Raw genomic sequence first — 24,574 nt, 5'->3', positions numbered from 1 at the left:
TCAAATGAATTCAATTCCTGTCAGGTTTTGTCTCCTAGATGTGTTATCAAAAAATATTTATTTTTCAGAGCTTTTGCCTTTTTCAATTGCATCGAGCTTTGTAATTCCAATTTAACAAACACTAATGAGTGAAGAGGAACTAAAAAGCCTCTCGATGAAAGTGAAAGTGGAGAGTGAAAAAGTTGCCCTAAAGCTCAACATTCAGAAAACGAAGATCATGGCATCTGGTCCCATCACTTCATGGGAAATAGATGGGGAAACAGCGGAAACAGTGTCAGACTTTATTTGTTGGGGCTCCAAAATCACTGCAGATGGTGACTGCAGCCATGAAATTAAAAGACACTTACTCCTTGGAAGAAAAGTTATGACCAACCTAGATAGCACATTCAAAAGCACAGACATTACTTTGCCGACTAAGGTCCGTCTAGTCAAGGCTATGGTTTTGCCTGTAGTCATGTATGGATGTGAGAGTTGGACTGTGAAGAAGGCTGAGCGCCAAAGAATTGATGCTTTTGAACTGTGGTGTTGGAGAAGACTCTTGAGAGTCCCTTGGACTGCAAGGAGATCCAAGTAGTTCATTCTGAAGGAGATCAGCCCTGGGTGTTCTTTGGAAGGAATGATGCTAAAGTTGAAACTCCAGTACTTTGGCCACCTCATGCGAAGAGCTGACTCATTGGAAAAGACTCTGATGCTGGGAGGGATTGGGGGCAGGAGGAGAAGGGGACGACAGAGGATGAGATGGCTGGATGGCATCACCGACTCGATGGATGTGAGTCTGAGTGAACTCTGGGAGTTGGTGATGGACAGGGAGGCCTGGCGTGCTGTGATTCATGAGGTTGCAAAGAGTCGGACATGACTGAGCGACTGAACTGAACTGAATGAGTTCCTAACATACACAAAGTCCTGTGTAGAACTGGTTGAGAACTGGGATTGGAGGGGCAAAAGGGACTTGGAGTGGTAGAGATGAAGATATTCTAAAACCTGAAATCTACAATTATCTATATTCAAAAGCATGATGACTTTCATTAAATTAGCCAAATGTTTAAATGAGAATAGCTTCACTAAATCTTACATTTAACAGATACTCCTATAGCCGGAATGACATCAGGTTGCCAGACTGAACAGCAACTAGCTATATAAAATACCAGGTCAGTATTTCAAAGTATGCTGAATTACCAAAAATTTTATCATAGATTCTGCAATTTTAGCAAAGTATAATTAATAAGAGTCTATTAGAAGACCCAAGCAGAAACAATTCATATATGACCCTAGATATAAAATTTTCCTTTCTGTATATAATATTCAGAAAAACAAGTCAGCCTAAACCTGTAATAAGTGGAAAGTTAAAAATTACCTTAATATGGTCATAACAGAAATTATAAAAGATGAAGCTCTTTCAACTATTACACATTTAAATATTAAAGTATAAGTTCAAACAGCATATCCAATAGCAAGTAATAAAAAGTTAGAAGAACACTAAATTATAACTGCTAAGTGATTCTTAAGGAAATGTATGTTTGCAGGATATATTTAGCTAGACAATTTTTTTCAAAAGAAATCCTGTAAAAGATTTTCAAACTAAATATCACCTTCATTAGAAAAATCAAAAATACATTTTAAAAGAACATAGTATAATCAAAGTTTCTATAGTCTTCTAAATTTTGAGGAAGTCCAAAAAGAACAAAAGAGTTATCAAAGAAATTACATTTTATCTAGGAAATGAAAAATTTTAATAAATTAAATTACCTGATAACAACCACTGAGCTACTAAAATGCAAAAGAAAACCCTAGGAATACACATTTAGTCAATAAACACATACGGTTCACTGAAGGCACAAAAATCATTGACTTGGAAAAAAATTCTTCACTCTATTCTAGACTCCAACCCAAGTATGTCATCTATCACATAGTTATCCTTTTCCTAAAATTAACAGAAAAGGAAAACACACACACACATAAAATAAACAGTATCTCAATAAGAAAACAACTTCTTTAGAAAAGCACAGATCTGCTACAATACTAAAAGCAAAATGTAATCAAGGAATATTTTCAATGGCAAATTTCCAATTAAAACACCTTTTTTACTGCCAGTTACAGTCAAATATAATTCACAACTATTAATAAATTATACAACTCAATAGACTTATTCCAAAGAAAATAACATATGACTAGATCTGCAAGGAAAAACAAATACAGAAAGCCTAAACACTGAATCTGTAAAACAATTTTAACATGAAGGTTTCTACTGTTTTCATAGAAAAAAAAATAGTTTAAAAAAACCAAACCTGCCATATTCGTGTAAGTCCATGTTCTAATTTCTTTTTTATGTAGCCACGATCAAAATTTGTCTCTTCAGCACCCATCATATTACTCCCTTCTGAAAATAAAAGATGGTATACATTTTTAAACTTGCTTCACATTTTGTTCTCCAAAAAAATAAAAAGTGAACTCTAATATACTGTAAGCATATGTAAAATACAGAAAATATTCTCAATATTTACATAATCAAAACAATGTCAAAAATAAGAACTGGGATTAAATGCATTTGATAAGACAAACTCAAGACTCTGAAATGTTAAGTATAATACTTTACACCTAAGACTACTCAGGTCATGTGTGATTGGAGCTGGGATTCCAACTTGGGCAGTGTAATCCCAGAAACCAGGTTCTTAATGACCCATATACTGCCTGCTGCCAGTGCATTACAGGACTGATTAACCGTATTATCAATTAATACACAGGTTAACAAGAGTATGGAGTGCAAAACTGCTCATTCAGTGAGGCAATGATGCATACAATTTGTATTTTTCATGATCCAGAATACTTTTATCCGTTCCAGGTAAGTAATCTAACAATGTCCACTTCAAGAGGTTAAGATCAACGACCGGCCTCAAAAATAATTCTCTCCCTAAAAGCAACTGAAAAATACATAAACACATTATATTTAAAAAATTATGCCTCTGTGCAAATAAACTGTGCAGAGCAACTGAGAATATCAGTTGTTCTCATCTCAGGCTAGCAGGGTGTCTGTCCACTGGTAATCAGCAAAAGCCCTTTCATATCCAGGCCCTGGATACATGCCTTTGTTGTTGTTAGTTGCTCAGTCATGTCCGACTCTTTGCAACCCCCTGGACTGAAGACAGCCAGGCTCCTCTGTCCATGGAATTCTTCAGGCAAGAATACTGAAGTGGGTTGCCATTTCCTTCTCTAGAGGATCTTCCTGACCCAGGGATCAAATCCACGTCTCCTTCATTGGCAGCGGGTTCTTTATCACTGAGCCGCCTGGGAAGCCCAGATACATGCCTAGTGTGCTGGTAACTCCTACAGTTTAAGCCATATCTGTGGTGGTGATTTAGTGGTTTAGTTGCAAAGTTGTGTCCAACTCTTGCGACCCTATGGACTGTCACCTGCCAGGCTCCTCTGTTCATGGAATTTCCCAGGCAAGAACACTAGAGTGGGTTGCCATTTCCTTCTCCAGGGGATCTTCCTGACTCAGGAATTGAACCCTGATCTCCTGCATTGCAGGCAGATTCTTTAACGACTGAGCTACAAAGGAATCCTCGTACCATCTGTATGGTCTGGCTATTATGAACCCAGCAGCTCAGAGCAATGCGCCTACACTATAGCTTTAGGGTTTTATTTAAAACGGTAAAGTGTTAAGATACCAGTAGTATTACTAGAGGGCTTCCCCATGGCTCAGCAGTAAAGAATCTGCCTGCAATGAAGGAGAGAACGACAACAAGTGAACTCTAGAGACCCTTTCAGGCTTATCAAGTTTGCCAGGAATAATTTTTAGGATCCTGACTGATTCCTACAATTTAAGCCTTAATGTGAATACGAAAGGAAGACTCTCAGTCCTCGATATTGTCAACTGATGATCAGATTAACTAGGGTCTACAACATTCTTAAATTATACAGATTAGAGTGAAAGAATTTTAGCAAAGAGGACTAAATATAGAAGGATCAAAGAGAGTTTTAAGTTTGAATCTATTTGTTGTTGTTGAGTCGCTCAATTGTGTCTGACTCTGAGATCTCATGGACTGTAGCATGACAGGCTTTTTGGTCCTCTACTATCTCCTGGAGTTTGCTCAAATTCATGTCTCTAGAGTGGGTGACACTCCAAACCACCTCATCCTCTGCCACCCCTTTCTCCTTCTGCCTTCAGTTTTTCCCATCATCAGGGTCTTTTCCAATGAGTTAGCTCTTTGCATCAGGGGCCAAAATATTGGAGCTTCAACAACAGCCCTTCCGGTGAAAATTCAGGGTTGATTTCTTTTAGGATTGACTGGTTTGATCTTGAAGTCCAAGGGATTCTCAGGAGTCTTCTCCATCACCACAATTTGAAAGCATCATGAAAATGTGTATACATAAATATATACATCCATACACAATACATGAAACTATCTGCCTGGAGCAGAAAGCAAGTTTCACCATGATGAGAATACATTATCTTCTACACGCTTATCTTATATCTAAAGTATGTGTTAATTTTGTTCCAAACTTTTGCTTTGATTTCTTCTTAAATAATGGACTAGAAAAGGGAAAAAAGGTGCTGAGATGTCTAAACAGTTATCACATCTAGAAAAAAATTAAGGTTGCCAAAACAGCATAAACTTTGTAGGGGAAAAAAAATCCCCTAAGCTCACAAACTCCCTAAATAAAATGAAATTCAAAAAAAAAAGGTCTATAGATATTTCATTATTAATATAATTGCCTCTCTTGATTCATTTCTTTGGATGATAGTAACAACAACTAGTGTCAGCACTTTTTACATTGTCTCTAAATTTTATAGAGATCCTATAGGTAAATGTGTTACTACCTGATGAAACTTTTTGTTTTGTTTATTCTTAACCTACCATTTTAAGGAGCAGACTGGAGCCTGGAGAGGATAAAAGTGACTTCTTCACATTCTCACCTTTGGTAAATGGCAATCAAAACTGACAGCCAGGTGTGCCCATACTCGCGGACGCAGTAGAGGAGGTGGGTGAAACGTCTGGTCTAGGATCCTGACTCAATGCTCTCCTCTTTTTCCTAACTTCTCCTTTCTCTTTCTTTAAACCTCTTCCTCCCCAACAATACTTCTAAAAGAAGGGACATCCTTCCATAGAATTTATCTTTCTTATTTTTTGCTATCTATATTTATGAGCTTCTTACAAGTCAAGATTAACATTAAACATACGTCTTCTATACTACCAAAATCCTACATTTTATCAAATAGTAAGATTTGAGCATTCCTTCACAATCACAAAAACCAAACGCTTCAGAAATTAGAGGTTACTAAAATAACTTGATTAACTAGCTATACTAAACTGCATGTAATACAGAAAAATATGTACTGTAAAATTTATTTTGCCCATATTAAATACAGATACATTCTTTTAAAAGTACTCTGAATACTTACTCTTAGCTATAGCTATTGTTCAAGGATAATCACTTAAGAGATATAATTATATTATGAAGTAATGCCTAGTTAATATAATTTCTCAAAGATTTTCTCTTTATGAGTATACCATAGACATTTAAAGTGTATTTCACTTTCAAAGATAGCATTTAAAACATCTTTTTAAAAATTTAATGTCCCACTATTTTCAAGGAGAAAAGCATCAGTAGAATTATTAATTCTTAGAACCTAGCTTTATTAGTACAATTTGAAAATAAGCAAAAAAAGACTTAATATTGAATTAATGCTAATATTTTAAAAACAGCATTAATTTTATAGTAAATTTGGACACACCAATGTCTTACTTAGTTTTCTTTCTTTCTTTCTTTCTTTTTTTTTTATAGTGCTCTCAATAATTTAGTGCTAAGACCATCACCACATTTTCCTGGAAATTGGTAATACCTATCAGATAGGAAGTTCTTCAGCCTGGTAAATCCCCAAAGGTAATGGAGTTTTCATAGTAGCTGAATTGCTTTCTCTGCTGAACATTCAACCCATTTAACCCATTCAGGTCATCACAGTCCCTGAAATTCTAAAAGTACAACTATCTCTTTTCTTTCTCCTTACTCCAGAAATATGGCAAATTCATAATTCAGGTTTTATAATAAGATCAAGATGACTTCCTACCAGAAGCAGAAGCAGCATCCTCACTGTCGTGCTTCTCATGCCATTCCATAGTCCTGTAATAGCTGAGCATCACTCCCCACAGTGCTTTGCACAGGTCAGCAAGGCATGGAATGTAGCTGTCTGGTGTAACATGCTGAAGGAAATGACAAGAGCCAACTTTCAAATTGTCGTGTTTACTTTAGCACGAAGTGAACTGAAATAAAATGCTATGGTGTCAACCAAATGCAATAAAGAATCAGATAAGAAAATTTCTTCTACTGATACATCTAAAAAGAAAGCCCAATGGCAAGAAAAGTGTGTTCTTATTTCAACATGGAACAAACAGCAATTTGTTCAACATGTTCCATGTTTCAACGTGGAACAAACGTTAATTTCTCTCCATAATGATTTCCCCCCTCCTCTAAATTCCCCAGTTAGTAAAACATTTATCAAGCCATTAGTAAAAATACTAACTTCTATGAGTCAGTAAGCACACTTTTAGTAATCAACAGTAACAATTACAATTAGCAATTCCTATTTCAACATGGCATTTTAGTATTCATGAGTAGTCTCAATTCTCATACTATGAATCCACACACTGCTGAATTGGTAAGTGCTACGAATAAGACTGCAAACTTCCCCAAATATATGTTTTCAAAGCCATGTTCTTAGCATACAAACCCAGCTTTATTCTCATTCTTAGATCCAAGTTACAACTTGCCAAAAGGTAGTCATATTTTACAAGATATTTACGTAAATTAAGTTCGCACCTTTGACAATCTGTAAATTCTTTAAATTACAGGGATATAGCTATTTTATATTTGATGATACTATTCTAAAACATGTTGTCTATGGCTGTGAAAATGTATGTGGTCTCAAATCTTCTCCCTAATGAAAATGCGTGGATTTTTCTCCTCCTATCCTTAGTAAAAAACTATCAGTTTGTCATTCTGCTCTTTTTATCTCATAGGTAGGGTAATGCCTCGATTCTATTTAGCAGGTTTTCTGTCTGTCACAATGGAGCATTTGCTCCATCATTTGTATTTCCCCTTGACCCAGCAATTCCACTTCTAGGAATTTACATGGAAGGTGTACTTCAAACAATGTGAAAATACATATGCACAAGGTTGTTTGCTGAAGGATAATCTGTAACTGCTAAATACTGGAATCTATCTAAATGTCCAAACACAGGAGATCCGTTGAATAAACTATCTTTACACACACAAAATAGTACTATGCAACTATGAAAAATAATAAGCATACACTTTAAAAAAAGTTTAATAAAAAGTTTTCCCTTTCATATGATATATATACATGTGAGGTAGGGAAACATTTTTATTATATATATGTATGGAACAACAGACTAGTTCCAAATAGGAAATGGCGTACGTCAAGGCTGTATATTGTCACCCTGCTTATTTAACTTATATGCAGAGGACATCATGAGAAACGCTGGACTGGAAGAAGCACAAGCTGGAATCAAGATTGCCGGGAGAAACATCAATAACCTCGGATATGCAGATGACACCACCCTTATGGCAGAAAGTGAAGATCTAAAAAGCTTCTTGATGAAAGTGAAAGAGGAGAGTAAAAAAGTTGGCTTAAAGCTCAACATTCAGAAAACAAAGATCATGGCATCTGGTCCCATCACTTCATGGGAAATAGATGGGGAAACAGTGGAAACAGTGTCAGACTTTATTTTTTGGGGCTCCAAACTCACTGCAGATGATGACTGCAGCCATGAAATTAAAAGACGCTTACTCCTTGGAAGAAAAGTTATGACCAACCTAGATAGCCTATTCAAAAGCAGAGACATTACTTTGCTGACTAAGATCCGTCTAGTCAAGGCTATGGTTTTTCCAGTAGTCATGTATGGATGTGAGAGTTGGACTGTGAAGAAGGCTGAGCGCCGAAGAATTGATGCTTTTGAACTGTGGTGTTGGAGAAGACTCTTGAGAGTCCCTTGGACTGCAAGGAGATCCAAGTAGTTCATTCTGAAGGAGATCAGCCCTGGGTGTTCTTTGGAAGGAATGATGCTAAAGCTGAAACTCCAATACTTTGGCCACCTCATGCGAAGAGTTGACTCATTGGAAAAGACTTTGATGCTGGGAGGGATTGGGGGCAGGAGGAGAAGGGGGCGACAGAGGATGAGAGGGCTGGATGGCATCACTGACTCAACGGACCTGAGTCTGAGTGAACTCCGGGAGTTGGTGATGGACCGGGAGGCCTGGCGTGCTGCGATTCATGGGGTCGCAGAGAGTCGGACACGAATGAGCAACTGAACTGAACTGATGTCATAATAAATAGAAAAAATTAATGCATACATCTGCCTATCATCACAAGAATAAACATAGTAAATACAAAGAAGAAAACACTGAAATTAGCTACCTGTAAGAGACGGCATGGGGGATGAGACAGAAGGAACACAGGAGGGAATGAAATTAGGATGGCTATCCAGATTCACACATGGCTTGCAGAGATCAACACAAATATTTTTGCATACTTATGCTATAATTTGTGGTAATTTGTTATGTTGACTTTCCCTGTTTACTCTTATAATTACTACTTTTACAATGAACCAGTCTTGCATTTTTCCTTGGTTTATTTTTAGAAATATAATTGACATATCTCTCATACCACAAACATGTAACTAAAATTAATACTGATGTATGAGTTCAGGAAAGAGCTAAAAGCAGAGGACAAAGGAAAGGCAAAAATCACAAAAAGGTTCTGAACTGCAGCTTATCAATCACTGGAATAAAGGTACTCTTCTACAAACTTTCATAAACTCAACTTTGCATAAGTTTGTGTTTATACTATGCAAGTAAATTTAATTATATCCCAACATATCTTTCTGATAGATAAAAGGAAAGCAGTGTTAGTCTTATTTTTCCCAAAGCTAAAGTATGACTATACAAATAATTGTGCTACAGTCCACCAATTACCTTTTATTATAATTGTCGCAGTTTAACAAATCAGAAAATTGAAACTTGGAGCTACTACCCTCTGTTCTCCACTAGATCACTATCTAGATACATTAGCTGCCTATTTGTTCAAGAAAAAGGAGGTTCTTTACTGGGTTACCTCTTGACGATTTGCTAAAACTTAATGGGTTTGGATGAGATTATACACATGTTTTTCAGAAAAAGTTGAAATTATTTAGTGAAACTATAGAAGCTTTTTCTCACCTAACTTATTCAAGTGTAAAGAATTCACAGATCTAGCCAAAGCCCACACCTGAAAGTTGCCCAAACTTACCTTCAAAAATGTCATATGTACAAAGATAAGACTGTGATGTACTGAGCAAGATGCTCCTTACCTAAATTTATATTCTAACATAGAAACAAATGTATAGATTCATCATACTAAATAGACAGTAAACAGTTTAAGGAAAAAAGACAAGGTGCAACAGATATATATTGTTTTTAATAGACTTAAGCTGAAATGTGTTCATCTCTGTACTTGGAAGCCCATGCTGGCGAGAAGTCATTTCATTTTAAAATTGGACTCCAGAAACCACTTTCCACTATACTGTGCAACCAACCAGGGTCAACTCTCATAGCAACAAATGCTTTTGATGCTTTTAACACCTTACTACTAAAATCATTCACAACTGATGCTCTCCAACTGATTTACAAAATCACCACCAAATTTCAAATAGAGAATCTTATTTCAGACATGTGTGAACCATGACTATAAGGAGAGAATCAAAAAAACCAACAAATATGCAAATAATTGTACAAGCATTCAGTAAATAAAAGGCAGGCCAAGAAGAGAATCTGGGTTTCTGAATTACTACTTCCGCTCAGACATCACTTCTTCTTCACACCAGCAGAGTGTAACAGAAAGAGGACTAGAGAAGGAATGGGAAGCCCTGGGTCCCAACCAGCACCAGTTTCGCAACTTACCGGTCACAGGCCCTCAGACAGTAAACCACTCTGGATATCTCACATTCACATTCCACAGATCAATGTTACAGATTCTTAGATCTGCTACTTCATCAATGGTTTAATCCACTCACTGATTACTAAATACCCAACACTGCAACTCAGTTCAACTTCCAACTAATGGGTGATTCGTTCGGTATAAAATCAGGTGTACCAGGAGAGAGTAGCACCATATAACAGTTTCAGTCCAATACTCCTATCGCACATCAATAGTAGCAACAAAAGCCTTGACTTAATCAATCTAGAAAACATTTGCACAGTGAGACACCCCAAAGAACTAAACAGCATGTCTTAAAGTCTTGTAAGTATGGGAAATAGAAATTTACTTATCAAACATTTTTCTGTGTTCCAAAGTGACTTTCCACTGCCATTCTAAAGCTATGAGTACTAATCTATTCAGGGAAGGTTGACAGGTAAGAAGAGAAAAAGGTATAGTATTTTAGAACTATCTCAAAAATCATGCAGAAAAGGAGGAACATTTTAAGTAACCTAAATTTTGTTTGCAATTCATAAACTCCATACAGATAACATACATGTCTAGTAACCAGTGATCACAAGAAACAAATATCCTATAGGCAGGATTTGGAGAAGACTCACAAATCCAGATGTTATAATGCAAGAATGCTCAAAACAGCATTATTACCAAGCTTCACTACTCAAATGTCAAAATTCATTCTTTTTTTTTTCAGCCAAATTCCCACTGGCTGTCTATTTTGCATATGGTAGTGTAAGTTTCCATGTTACTCTCTGCATACATCTCACCCTCTCCTCCCCTCTCCCCATGCCCATAAGTCTATTCTCTATGTCTGTTTCTCCACTGTTGTCCTATAAATAAATTCTTCAGTACCATTTTTCTAGATTCTGCATATTTGTATTAGAATACGGTATTTATCTTTCTCTTTCTGACTTGCTTCACTTGTATAATAGGTTCTAGGTTCATCCACTTCATTAGAACTGACTCAAAGGCATTCATTTTTATGGCTGAGTCATATTCCATTGTGTATATCTACCACAGCTTCTTTATCCAGTCATTTGTCAATGGACATCTAGGTTGCTTCCATGTTCTAGCTATTGTAAGTAGTGCTGCAATGAACAATGGGATACATGTGTCTCTTTCAATTTTGGTTTCCTCAGGATATATGCTCAGGAGTGGGATTGCTGGGTCATATGGTGGTTTTATTACTAGTTTTTTAAGGAGTCTCCATACCATCTCCCACAGTGGCTGTATCAACTTACATCCCCACCAACAGTGCAAGAGAGTTCCCTTGTCTCCACACCCTCTCCAGCATTTATTGTTTGTAGACTTTTTGATGAGGGCCATTCTGACTGGTGTGAGGTGATATCTCATTGTAGTTTTGACTTGCATTTCTCTAATAATGAGCAAAGCTGGGCATCTTTTCATGTGTTTGTTAGACATCTGTATGTCTTCTTTGGAGCAAGGTCTGTTTAGGTCTTTTTCCCACTTTTGATTGGGTTGTTTGTTTTCTTGGTATCGAGTTGTACGAGTTGCTTGTATATTTTGGAAATAAATCCTTTATCAGTTGTTTCATTTGCTATTATTTTCTCCCATTTTGAGGGTTGTCATTTCACCTTGCTTACAGCTTCTTTTGCTGTAAGCAAAAGCTTACAACTGCAAGAGCTTTTAAGTTTAATCAGCCCCCACTTTTTTTCTTTTGCTTTTATTTCCATTACTCTAGGAGGTGGGTCATAGAGGATCTTGCTTTGATTTATGTCGTTGAGTGTTCTGCCTATGTTTTCCTCTAAGAGTTTTGTAGTTTCTGGTCTTACGTTTAGGTCTTTAATCCATTTTGAGTTTATCTTTGTGAAAATTAATTATTTAATCAAGTCTTGATGAACACTTTCACAGAATCCACAGATCTCGGATTTCTGATCTTATCACTATCAGTTAGGAGTAAAACTTTGTACCTTCTAGCTCTACTCTTAACCATCCCATCCAATCCACCTGGGCAAAGTTAAAATGATGAAATTAGCTTGTTAAAAGCAGCAACGTCTCAGCCTTACCTATAAGCAATAATTTAGTAAGCATCCAGACATCATTTTCATAGAACAGAGAAAAGCCAGAAATGAATATATGCAGCCTTTCATACCTGAACCACACAGTGAAAAAAAATTCACCTTCAAAACTTGCTTCAGTGCCAAGTGGTAAATATGAAAAAAAAAAAAGAGGCCAGTAAATTTAGTCTTTTGATTTTTATTAATTTACTTTTTACCCATCAGAAATCTCTATTACAAGTTGCCAACAGAAATTTCAGCAAGATGATCTTTTATGTTAAAACATCACAACAAAAATTCTTAGGAGCATCCCTGAAGTATTACCATCTTCTTGTTTCACTCTGACTTGGCACTCTAATCACATCCCACCAAACAGAAAGGGAGCAGGTGTTTTGCCGTCCGCACAGAGATTTAAAACTCCCTAGCACTGCCATCCCTACCCTCATCCGAACACACAAACACACTCACAGATGATTTCAAAGGGCAGCAGAGGCTTATCAACATCTCTACACGAATCCTGTTAGCACAGGGAACTCCCATCACCAGAAGCTGCTGGAGAAGACTGACTATTTAGCTGAGAGGTTTCTGGAAACATGTGGGAGATCAAAACAGCATTAAGCTCCAGGGAACTAAAAACATTTCTGGGGAGGCTGAACTAAATAAGTGGCTGGGCCAAGCAATTTTAAATATTTTTCCAACCATTGATTACTTCTGTTAGGACCAACCTGTACAAAACATGAATGCTCTAAGTCCTTTCGAATCACTGGACACCAGAGCGGTGCTCTGTATAGTGGACTGGCTGGCACATGTTTGGGCCTAGGGCCCAAACTTGTGACTTACTCAGCCATGCATAACTCCAGCATATCACTTCATGTATCCAAACCCCAAAGGATAAAGCAAATAACCTAGAGTTTCTCTGAAACTTTAAAGACTATGATTCTCCATAGGTAAAACATGCATATGCTGTAGCAAGACTTTCCTTACACTAAACTGGATTCATTCATGATTTCAACACACAAACATATCATGGTGAAAAATCAGTCATTCTCATCTTCTAGGCATTTTATCATTAATACTAAATATGTATGTACACATGAAGACTTACGTAACACGTATGGTATAAACGATACCAACTTGGCACTACGTAACCAGCACCCTCTAAATAGTAAAACACACAGAAGGAATTCCTTTTCTATAATCGTCAGGTTTGCCTGATGTGATGTTATGTGCTCAGTTGTGTCTGACTCTTTGTAACCCCATGGACTGTAGCCCACCAGGTTCCTCTGTCCATGGGATTTCCCAGGCAAGAATACCGGAGTGGGGTGCCATTTCCTACTCCAGGGGATCTTCTGGAACCAGGGATGGAAACCATGTCCTTATGTCTCCTGCACTAACAGGAGGGTTCTTTACCACCTGCACCCCCTGGGAAGCTCCAGGTATGGCTAATTGCTGCTAAGTGGCCTTCATCAAATGCAAAGCTTAATACTGCAAAACAAGCAAAACTTGAAGAATCAGAATATACAATTGACCTTTCAAAATTTCAAATGATGAAGTGCTATGAACTCCCATGCTAAGATCATCACCTTAAATGGGCAGTATTTAAAAATAAGAACTTGGCAGGTTTCAAGAATGGCTTTTACCAGCAAATGACTGTTTCGGCTGGCAGCTGTGTACCACACCTTGAAAACAGGCTGGCTTGGGGACTTTCCTGGTGGTCCAGAAATTAAGAATCTGCTTTGCAATGCAGGGGACATGGGTTCAATCCCTGGTCAGGGAACTAAGATACCGCATGCCATGGGGCAACTGAGCCCACGCACCACAACTAAGATCTCATGCAGCCAAATAAATAAAAATAAATATTAGAAAAAATAGGTTGGCTCTTTAATATTTACCCCCATCCTTCCCCCCCACCCACCCAGCAAAAATCACCCAGCATTCTAAACTACACTGATAGTTTTAAGTGTCTGTAGTCTTGGGCAGCTAAGAGAGGCCTCAGTACACCTGCGTCCATTTCAAGTGACCAGAAAACACCTTCATTCCCAGGCAAGGGGGAGAAAGGTGGCTACCCAAATAACATCATGCTGTCTATGGGCACTCATTAGTCCCAGGGTATCATACAAATCAAATCACTGTATTTGGTGTAATCCTATTAAACCAAGCCAGACATCCCACTGCTCCTTTCCTCTGCCCACCCTCTCCTTTCAGGTCACTGCGCAGAATATTGCCTCTGTATCTCTGGACCCAGCCGCATACGTTGCGCTTGCTGAAATCCGAACCCACTCAGAAGTCATAGCCTGCTTCTTGGTCTCCTTCAACCCTTAAAGAATTGTGTTGATCCCATCTGATACATGTATATGTTGTTGGAACTTTTCTTATCTACTTTTGATCATAATGAATACAACCATCCTAGGTAACAAACTACTCATAAGCTTACTGCCCCTTGCTGAGCTGAACTGATGACTTGATGAACAAGAGCTGGGTAATGACAAGGGAGGGTTTCCCTGGTGGCTCAGCAGTAAAGAAATGTGCTTGCCAATGCAGGAGACATGGGTTCAGTCCCTGGGTTGGGAAGATCCTCTGGAGAAGGAAATGGCAACCCACTCCAGTATTCTTGCCTGGGAAATCCCATGGACAGAGGGGCCTGGTGAGCTATGGTTCATGGGGTTGCAATGCGTCAGACATGACTGAGTGACTAAACCACCACCAATGACAAGGGAACTGGTTTATACTAAGTCAGAGTGCTAAGACAGCAGAATCTTTTATCTTCTACTAGCACCCGTGAAACAGTGAACAGACTACCTTGTTAGTATGCACGTGGGATAAGATTTCAATCTTTCACAGTTCCTGACAGTCCAAGAGGAAATGGCAGGGAAAAAAGAAGAGATGGATAAACTTCCCTTGCTTCTCTTTTGGTCGTTAAGTTTAAAATATTTAAAATTACCAAAATTTATTTTTTATTTTACCTTAAATATTTAGAAACCAGTATATAACTCATATAAAAAAAATTGACTGGGTGCTACATACACTTGATATGAATAAATCTGACAGCTGAATTCTTGGAGTATTTTAAAGCTAATCTGATAAAGCACTCGAGTAAATAGTATTATTCCTCTAATCGGAAAGGCTTCTCTAGTAAGAAAGGAAAGGTTCACTCATTTATCCAACCAAATCAACCAAATTAACCTCAACAATCAATGAAATGCCCCCGTCTAATTTCCTTCACATCCTAAATATGCCTGAGTGAAAAACAACATAAAATGTTATTGACATGCTATCTTCTGGTATTTGACAATTAAGCTATTAAATATAAAATAATCAGCATTCATATGCACAGGGAAAAGGGTAAGAGCAGACACTACTGATGAGAAGCCTAAGTTGAAACATGCTTTTTGCAAGGCAATTTTGGAAATATAAACCAAAGTTTTAAAAATGCAAAGCCTTTGACAATGCAATTTTATTCGTCTTCTATCCTAAAGAAATAATGATCTATGCAAAGATTTAGCTTTAAAAATATTTACTACAATGCTGTTCATCATGATAAAAGCTGGAAATGATATAAATATTGAAGAATAAGAAACTGGTTAATTAATCCACAGGATCTCTTACACTGAAGTATTGTCAAGCCCTAAAAGGTACGTGAGTAGTATACTTACTGAAATAGAAAATTGTTTATAACATAGCAAGTGGGAAAAAATGTTATAAATCTGCATGTACAGCATAATCCTACTTTAAAAAGCTATTTGCTTATATAATATACATTAAAAGAACCAGCTTTGCATGCAGAAATACTAATTTTTACTTTCTTTCTTCACTTTTCTATACTTGCCTACAGTCAATATGATGATAATTCCTAGCAGCTTATCATCATTACAATTCAGTACCAAGAAGTATTACTTATGAGAATGAAAATTTTAAAACCTAGAAGAATGGAACATTGGACAAGCCTTTCATTGGTCTTTCTATAAAGTACACACCCGAAGGAACTTGTAAAAGTCCACCAGTATCCCTATTATATAGCACAGGGAACTCTGCTCCGTGCTATATGTGTGGCTGAGTCCCTTCACTCTTCACCTGAAACTGTTACAACACTGTTAACTGGCTACACCCCAATATAAAGTAAAAAGTGTTTAAAAAAGTACATGGCACTGAGAGGGCACTCAGTGTCGGTTTTCTTTCCCCTCAATCAAATCTGAAGACTGATTAAGTCAACACTACACAAGATAGAGACAAAGAGTTCGATCCAATATGCTAAATAAACATTTACTAAACACCTCTAATGTGCCAAATAGTGAAAATAAATACTGAAATTATTTCAGAAAGCTTTTTCTAAAAGAAATACTACATTTTCCCCCAAAGTATTATTACATTGCCAAGTTCATTTCAAAGACAGAACTCAAAACTCAATAAAATCATTTGGAAATGAACAACTGAAAAATGGCTGAGAAAATGCAGCCAGCTTAGCCAGCTCTGTTATTATAAAATTAATCAATAACATCCTAATTAATATCTTGAAATAAGCTTCCCATGGAAACTCATGAGCCTGCCTCCCCCCAAAAAAAATGTTGTAAAAACACTTAAAAAAAAAAAAAGCCAAAAAACTGATGCATACTTCATAAACTTTCAAAAAAATCTACACAGGGTTTCCCTACAAAGTCATGAAATAAAGAGCTTCTTCCACTTGATGTTTTTAAATCTCTCCACAAACTGGTGTAAATATGCACAGTACATCAATGCATTAATAAATGCAATCACAAAAAGGCTTTTTAATTAAATAAAATGACTACTATCCCCTTTACATCGGCCCTTGCCAGAAATGAATGTGATGTAATTCTCATTTCAAACTTTTCCTTGTAAGTGGTACTCCATCATTTGTGTTGCAAGATAATGTATGTATTTTTTAGAAGAGCCAAAACTACTGATTTAAAACTCATAAGTCGAGACATTCAAGGTAAATAGCAAAACAAGACTGAAAGATAAACTATACGAAGAAAAACTGTACTTTTAGTCATTTAGACAACACAGCTTAGTAAAGAAAGTACATTCAATTGCAAAACGACTTCAAACAGTTCCAAGTCAACTCAACTTTTAAACAGAGCAATGGTAACAGGACACAGGGCAGACACTTCATAACGAGACAGTATGCTGCTTCCCTGAAGAACGCTGACATTCTCTTTACCAAAGAAAATAACAACAGAACATGAATTTTGCCCCAGGTTTCTTTGTAAAAGAATATCCAAAAAGAAAAAAAAAAGAGAGAGAGAGATCAATTTCATTCTAGCCCATTTTAGTAACAGAAAGACATCTGTGAGTGGTTTAAAATAATACTGTGAACGAACACAAGCAAATGATTCTTTTTGCGTCTCTAATCTCTTTCTATTTAAAGGAAACAAAATGGTTCCCTGTTTACAGGAACTCTATCCCTCTCTCAACTCGATCAGTGTACCATTTTTTATTTTTTTACTCTTATATTTAAATGTTTATCTATTAGGTAAAGCCTTCCTTGAAAATACTGCTGCTCTACAGAGAAAACCAACCGCTGCCCAAATGCCTGGGATCTTCCTTCTCACTTCCAAAATCTGCCAGTCAACACCCTGCATATATGCCCTGAGGGCTCTGTTGCTTCTTTCTTAGCTGGGCACTCATTGCCACATATGCTCCTGAACTGGTATATCCTCAATAATTATGATCAGCCCATTTTATCAGGGCAAACATGATGCCCAAGTACCATATGCTGAAAAATTAAGAACCATACATTCTAATATAAGGCTCCTTCACAAATCCCCTCCCCTGCCTGTGTTACGCCATTCGAGATCATTGATATGTGTTCTCACCAGGAAAACATATTTAAGTTTCATCAGCTTATTGAACTTCTAAGAGTTCCTTCTATTTTTCCTTTCCCGAATAAACCACTTTTATTTATATAACTAAAAGTACACATCTTTCCATCAAACTAAATAAATAACTCTGATATGAGATAATTTCTTCCTAACTTACCTGGTTTAAAAAGGTCAAATATCACTCAATATTATAGAAAAAATTAAAACTTAGGCTTATAAGAGATGTTCACATTCCTGTCTCCCTACAGCAACACTGACTTACATACTTGCAAGAGGCCTTAGGTAATTTCTAAACTTCCTTAATTTTTTATCAAGAATAGTGCCAAAGAAAGTGGGCCACCTGACAATGTATCATATTCTTCATCTCATTATTCAGTTCTTCTATGTCTGTTCTTTCAACATTAAAGACCCTATCACACCTAATTCTGTTAAATCCATTCCTCACAAGAAATGCCTCCATGAATGCATCGTTAACATTCAATACTATTCTCACCACTTTACACCAAAAACTACTTCAGCTAGTGTTTTTAGAACAGTTTGAATATGAACCAGAAATGTACAACTATGTTAGATGAATAATAATGTTCATGCCAGCTGTTCTCTGTATTTGCGTGGGTGCAGGGGGGCTGTTTTCTATGACTAAGCACTAACGTACCAATAAATCAGATGTTTCCTTAATTCAGTTGTTTCCCTAATTTAATTACAGATATCTCACCTACTATCACACAAATATGGATAATTTATAAAGAAGTACCAAATGTTTCTAGAGTAATTTTAATAAGCACTTACTCAAGAAAGATAAGCTCTTTGTTATCTGATAATTTAAATATACACAGATACCTCAAAAGGTTATTTTATAGCCTTTTAGGAAAAAGCAAAAGAAATTATTTTTTAAAAACTATGGTAAACATCTTAAGAACAAATTTTTTGTTCATAAAAATGTATAAGCTAAATATAATTTCATCTTTGTGTTATATAAAAGCATAGAGGACATCCTCAAGAAGCATAAGCACAAATATGTCCTTGACTTTTAACAGCATATAAAAATTTAATAGTAACAAAATATACTACAGGCATACAGACATACCAGATTTAACCAAAGTAAAAAAGACTGAAGAACAAAAGCCTAATTTGTTTAAAAATATTTATTTTAAATTATTAAAAGTTATTTTCTGCTTTAACAGGAAAATTACTAACTTGCAACAAGCTGCTTTACCATTTAACCCATCTACTAGTAATAGCAACACTAACAAACAAAAAGTAGAATTGACTTTTTGGATATTTAATTTTAAAAAGTATATTATCAACCTAAGAAAATAAATGATATATTTCAAAATCATTGAACGTTATCAAACAATGGCTGTTCTTAAAACTGGGTATTTAAAATAGAATTATGCAACTATATTGCACAATTGATCATAAAATTTGTGAAATAGTGCCTGTGATTTATGAAGTTATTTTAAAAAGACATTTTAACCTATATTAACAAACATCCACTGTCCTTATTAACTTAATCCTTAAGCTATCATTATAATCACAACCTTCTGGAATATTTGTTGGAGCTTAAGTAAGTGTACTTCCCCAGTTCCCAGTGGACATATAACCTGTACTTTCGACAAACTCATTATGAACATTAACTTCACATTAATTCCCAGACATAATTACAGTACAGAATAGATGGCTACTTCCTAAGAACTGTTATTTTCTAGGGGACATTAGGGAAAAAACTCAAGAAATTCTCCAGTCAGAGACATAAGATATTCTTGGGCTAGACTGAAAGAGACCAAGGTCAACAATGACTTCCATATTGTCAAATCAAGGAATCAGTTCTATGACCACTTATTCAGACTCTTTAGAAGTATCTGACATAGGTTTACAGCTGATTGTTCCATAAATACTTCCTTCTGTAAGCTATTGTGACAACACAATTTCCTAGATATCCTCCTCCCCAGGCAGCTGCTCCTTCTCCGGCTTTTCTTCTGGGCCCTCCTCCCCAACCCAGTCTCTGAAAGTCACAGGCCCAGGGCCCTCCTGTCTTCTTTATCTCCACCCTTTTCCCCAATCTTTTTATCCAGCACCATGGCTTAAAATACAGTTAAACGCTGATGGTCCCCAGCCTGTAACTTCAGTTCTGATCTTTTTACATTCAACTGCCTCAATAAGTCTGCTTGAATGTTAATATGTATCAAATAGAAATCATGATTTTCCACTGCAAACCAGGTTTCCTTGTAAAAGCAAGTACCACCACCATTCTCCTGGATGTTCACCATTCTCTTTTCCTCCCATACATACATCAATCCATTGGAAGGAACAATTTGAAAATGGAACCCAACTCGGTTCACTTCCCACCTGTGGATTTTATTCCCTACAGATTTATGCTTCTTTAAGAGTGAAAAAGAAAAAATTGGTTACAGATGCTGACAGAAACAGCATTTATATACATGAAAAGACTGACTGAACATACGTAAGGAAAATCAGCAAAGATGACTGCTTAAAAGCACCCTACATGCCACTGTAGAATACAATTCACAGTCTGAGGCAGAATGGTAAAAAGAGCTTTAAATGGGTAGAAAGTTGATTTAGAAGCAACTGGACTTCACAAATAGGTACCATCTCATCCACCTTTACTATTTATGTGACTGAATCTTCCAGTTTCTCTATGAGGAAAGGAACAACAACAAAAAACTTTTGGCAAACATGTTTGTTTTCATTTTAGTGACATCTACTGATAGTAGGCTCTGGGAAAAATGGAATACGAATTTAAAAACTAAAAGAGATTCATATGAACAGTAATTAAGCTATAACATACCGTACAGAGATCCTTATATTGCAGCTTTTGGAATTTTGTATCTGTGTTTCCTGCACACAGTTCCACATAGCCAAGAACAACTTGAAACACGGTGTTATGAATGGCTTGGGTGAAGTGCATATGAAGTTGATCCATTGCGGTCTATGGAAATAAAGCACATAATCGCCTATTACTAAAATAAATTACTAAGATAAAAAAACAGATTTGAAAAACATAGGAAACAATCTTTACCAATTTTACCTGCAACACAAGTAACTATTATTCACAGAATTATAAATGTCGATTATTTGCAGCTAACCCTTCAACCAACCACAGCATCATACCACTACAGATAAACCTGAATCATAAACACTGCTCTGTTGCTCCATATTTAAGACTGGTACCCAGTTTGCCAAAAATGTCATTGTCTAATCACACCTTTGAATTCCCTCTGCCATACTTTCATTTTCAGGATTCTCAGTGGTCACCTTCTCAGAGAAGCCTTTCCTGACTATCCCATACAAACCAGTACTTTGCATCACTCTGTACCCTTACACTGATTTTCTTTCTTTAATTTCTGTCTTCTGAACTAGAAGGTAAGATACAAGAGGGCTTATATCCAGATACCTGGAGCAATGCACATAGTTGGCAACAAAAAATATTTACTGAGAGAAAGAATTCATCAAATGGGGGAAATTAGAAGTTATAGTTGCTTCAAGACCTTTGAAAATACATATCCCTCAAAATTACCAAATGTTTTCCTTCTTGTATTTTCCCTAGGTATATCTCAAGATATCAAAATTAATGAAGTACAATAAATAACCATATTTCTTTATTCACATTACACAATGTAAATAGCCTGGTAAAGTCTTAAATTTCCTTCTAATAAAAGAGACTTATATCTAAGGGAAAAAAAAATTCACATCAATGTTTTGATGTTCTCAAGAAAAATGTATACTCCTATATGTAGAAGATGTAATTAACTTTCAAACTATGGCCTCCACTTCAGGCTTTTCAAGGAAGCCCCCGAGTAGTAAGAACAGGTGAAGACACGCATCATGGGAATAGTAAGGACATTCTGGGGATAACAAAATCCTTTGAAAACTCTGATAAAAGAAACGGACCTGTTTTACAACAAATGTACACAATACACAAAAGTTTACAGACCACTGTGAGAGAATCACACTGGCCCATCTAGGAACCATGAGGTTCCAACCTTAAAAGTTCTTATTCAGGACCAAGAACTGAGGTACAAGAGACTACATATCCTCACCCACTGAATTATACTATACTTTTTTAAAAACCTACCAGAAATGATGAAAATATTCAACCTGAGACACACTTCATAGTTTAAAACAGACCTCTGCAGCTAAGTCACTTTAGTCGTGTCCGACTCTGTGCGACCCCATACACGGCAGCCCACCAGGCTCCCCCGTCCCTGGGATTCTCCAGGCAAGAACACTGGAGTGGGTTGCCATTTCCTTCTCCAGTGCATGAAAGTGAAAAGTGAAAGTGAAGTCGCTCGGTCGTGTCCGACCCTCAGCAACCCCATGGACTGCAGCCTTCCAGGCTCCTCCATCCATGGGATTTTCCAGGCAAGAGTACTGGAGTGGGGTGCCATTGCCTTCTCCAAACAAATCTCAGTAATATGTTAATCACACCATCCACACTCTGAGTTTATGTGACCCTGCTACCATTGCTAACACATCATAAAAATTTACTTTCTTCAATGAAACTTTTTAAGCACACTACATTAATAATATTCAAACTTAAGCAGTCAGGAAGAGCAATAGATTACTGATTAAGAAAAAAAAAAATCCTTTCAAGACTTACCTGTGTTTTTCCAAGAAGTCGATAAGCTTGTTGAACTTTGGTGTAGTGGTTAATGTCAAAATTCTTGCATATTTTGGACAGAGCAACATCCAACTGTTCCTATGTAAACAAAAGAGAAGGTGAGAGGTGGTTTAAGGAGTCACGTTTTCAAGGTAATAAGAAAATATTAAGATTAATTCCTCACTTTCAATTAATATCTAAATATATTACTATCATATTGGATTTAATAGTCAAAAACAAATTTAATTAAAAATATAAGTTGTAATTTTTTTTTGGCTGCACCACACTGCTTGCAGGCTCTTAGTTCCCCAAGCAGGGATCAAACCCAGGACGTGGCAATGAAAGCACCAAGTCCTAACCACCAGGGAATAAATTATAATTCTTATTACCAACTACACTCAAGTTTATTGAGATGTTATTAATATGTGAATTTAAAAAAAAAATTTTTGCCAACTGGTTCAAGGGACACAAAATAATTATAATAGTCTCTAAAGAAATTCTAATTTTTATTTTTACTTAGCTTTATGTTTCATCAAGCATCAGCTAAAATCGTGTAATTATATGAAATGAGTTTGTAGGACTACTGAAAAATAAAACCACCCTTCTTAATCACTGAAAAGTAATTCTCAACAAAACTATATTGACTTAAAAGTATACACCTCAAGATATTGCCTTTTTATATCTAAGTATATCCACTTTATTTATGGGTTTCTATCTCAATGATTTCACTTAAATTATAAGAATGAAGAAAACTGAGTTTTCAAAAGAAAGTCTTCATTAAAATATTCAGGGGATCAAAAAAAGAAAAAAGAAATAAATAAAAGAAAAAAATCAGGTGATTATTTACTTAAAGGATTTTCAAAATAATTCTGTTTATGCTTACCAAATAAATTATCATTCTTACTATGGAAATAATTGCATTTATGATCAAAAACTACTTTCACAAAGGTTATTTGAAAGTCTAGCCTCAACCTTTCTAAGAGCTCTCATCTGGAAAACAATAAAATACAATCTCAAAAGAAACTAAATAATTCTTATTAAATGTATTTAAATGAACCCTCTGCTTTACAAAGATTGCTGAGGAAGACTTCATGCTCACAATGACATAGCTTTTCATTTCCAGTTTCTACACATTTGAGGAACTGTATGAGACGTTATTATGAGGTTTAGGAATTCAGGAGGGTTATCATCAATCAATAATCATTCTTAAAATCAGTAAGCTAAAAAGGAGAAATAATTGATAATTAAAAAATAATTAATATATGGTAAATATTCTGCCTATAGTTTATGTGAGAACACACCTATAACTAAGAGTTTAGGAATGTTTGTAGATATGGCAATATTGCCAAATACTCTTTTCAGACCCTACAATTCCAAAAGTATCTTTGAGAGAATGAGTAAATTAACATTAACTTGACCAAGTCTGTTAACATTAACAGACATTCCAAATGAAAAACACAAAGAGTAGTGATCTAGAAACAACGGTAAGAATATGAAAGTCAAAACGTAAGATACATCTATGCTATTCAAAAACCTCTGAAAAGAAAGTCATTTAAGATACAATCCTTCTTACCTCAATTTGTTCTAAAGTATCTTGCAACTTTGAATTCAGTTCACTATTAAATAAAACAGAATTAGGTGTGTCAGTCTTTAAGAGACAAACTAGATGAATAAACACTCAAACTGACAAGTCAATAGTATGAGCAGTTAAGCTGTGCTGATTCTACAGACAGTACAGTAAGGCAAGAAAAATAAACAAAAGGAAAAAAATTAGAAGGGAGGAAATAAAAGTCATCACAGAAAATCCTTAAGAATTTATAGATAAAACTAAGAATTTAAGTGTCCCATGGATGGAGGAGCCTGGTGGGCTGCAGTCCACGGGGTCGCCGGGAGTGGGACACGACTGAGTGACTTCACGTTCACTTTTCACTTTCCTGCATTGGAAAAGGACATGGCAACCCACTCCAGTGTTCTTGTCTGGAGAATCCCAGGGACGGGGGAGCCTGGTGGGCTGCCGTCTATGGGGTCACACAGAGTTGGACACGACTGAAGCGACTTAGCAGCAGCAGCAGCAGCAAGTTTTAAAGATAATATGTGTAATACAGATGAA

At 36.3% G+C, this 24,574-nt stretch overlaps 1 protein-coding gene across 1 annotated transcript in view; it reads right to left on the bottom strand.

Moving 5' to 3' along the window:
• Positions 1-24,574, bottom strand: part of VPS50 (VPS50 subunit of EARP/GARPII complex) — a 136,782-nt gene that overhangs the window by 68,028 nt on the left and 44,180 nt on the right. Inside the window, exons 10-14 of the mRNA XM_052638565.1 lie at positions 24,038-24,080; positions 22,465-22,563; positions 20,653-20,793; positions 6,068-6,200; positions 2,286-2,377 (exon numbers count right to left, since the gene is read on the bottom strand). Coding sequence (XP_052494525.1) covers positions 2,286-2,377; positions 6,068-6,200; positions 20,653-20,793; positions 22,465-22,563; positions 24,038-24,080 — 508 coding nt within the window. The remainder of the gene's footprint in view (positions 1-2,285; positions 2,378-6,067; positions 6,201-20,652; positions 20,794-22,464; positions 22,564-24,037; positions 24,081-24,574) is intronic.

The sequence above is a fragment of the Budorcas taxicolor genome, chromosome 4, assembly GCF_023091745.1.
Source record: "Budorcas taxicolor isolate Tak-1 chromosome 4, Takin1.1, whole genome shotgun sequence".
NCBI classification, from domain to species: Eukaryota; Metazoa; Chordata; class Mammalia; order Artiodactyla; family Bovidae; genus Budorcas; species Budorcas taxicolor.
This window is presented reverse-complemented; position numbering and strand designations above follow the sequence as displayed.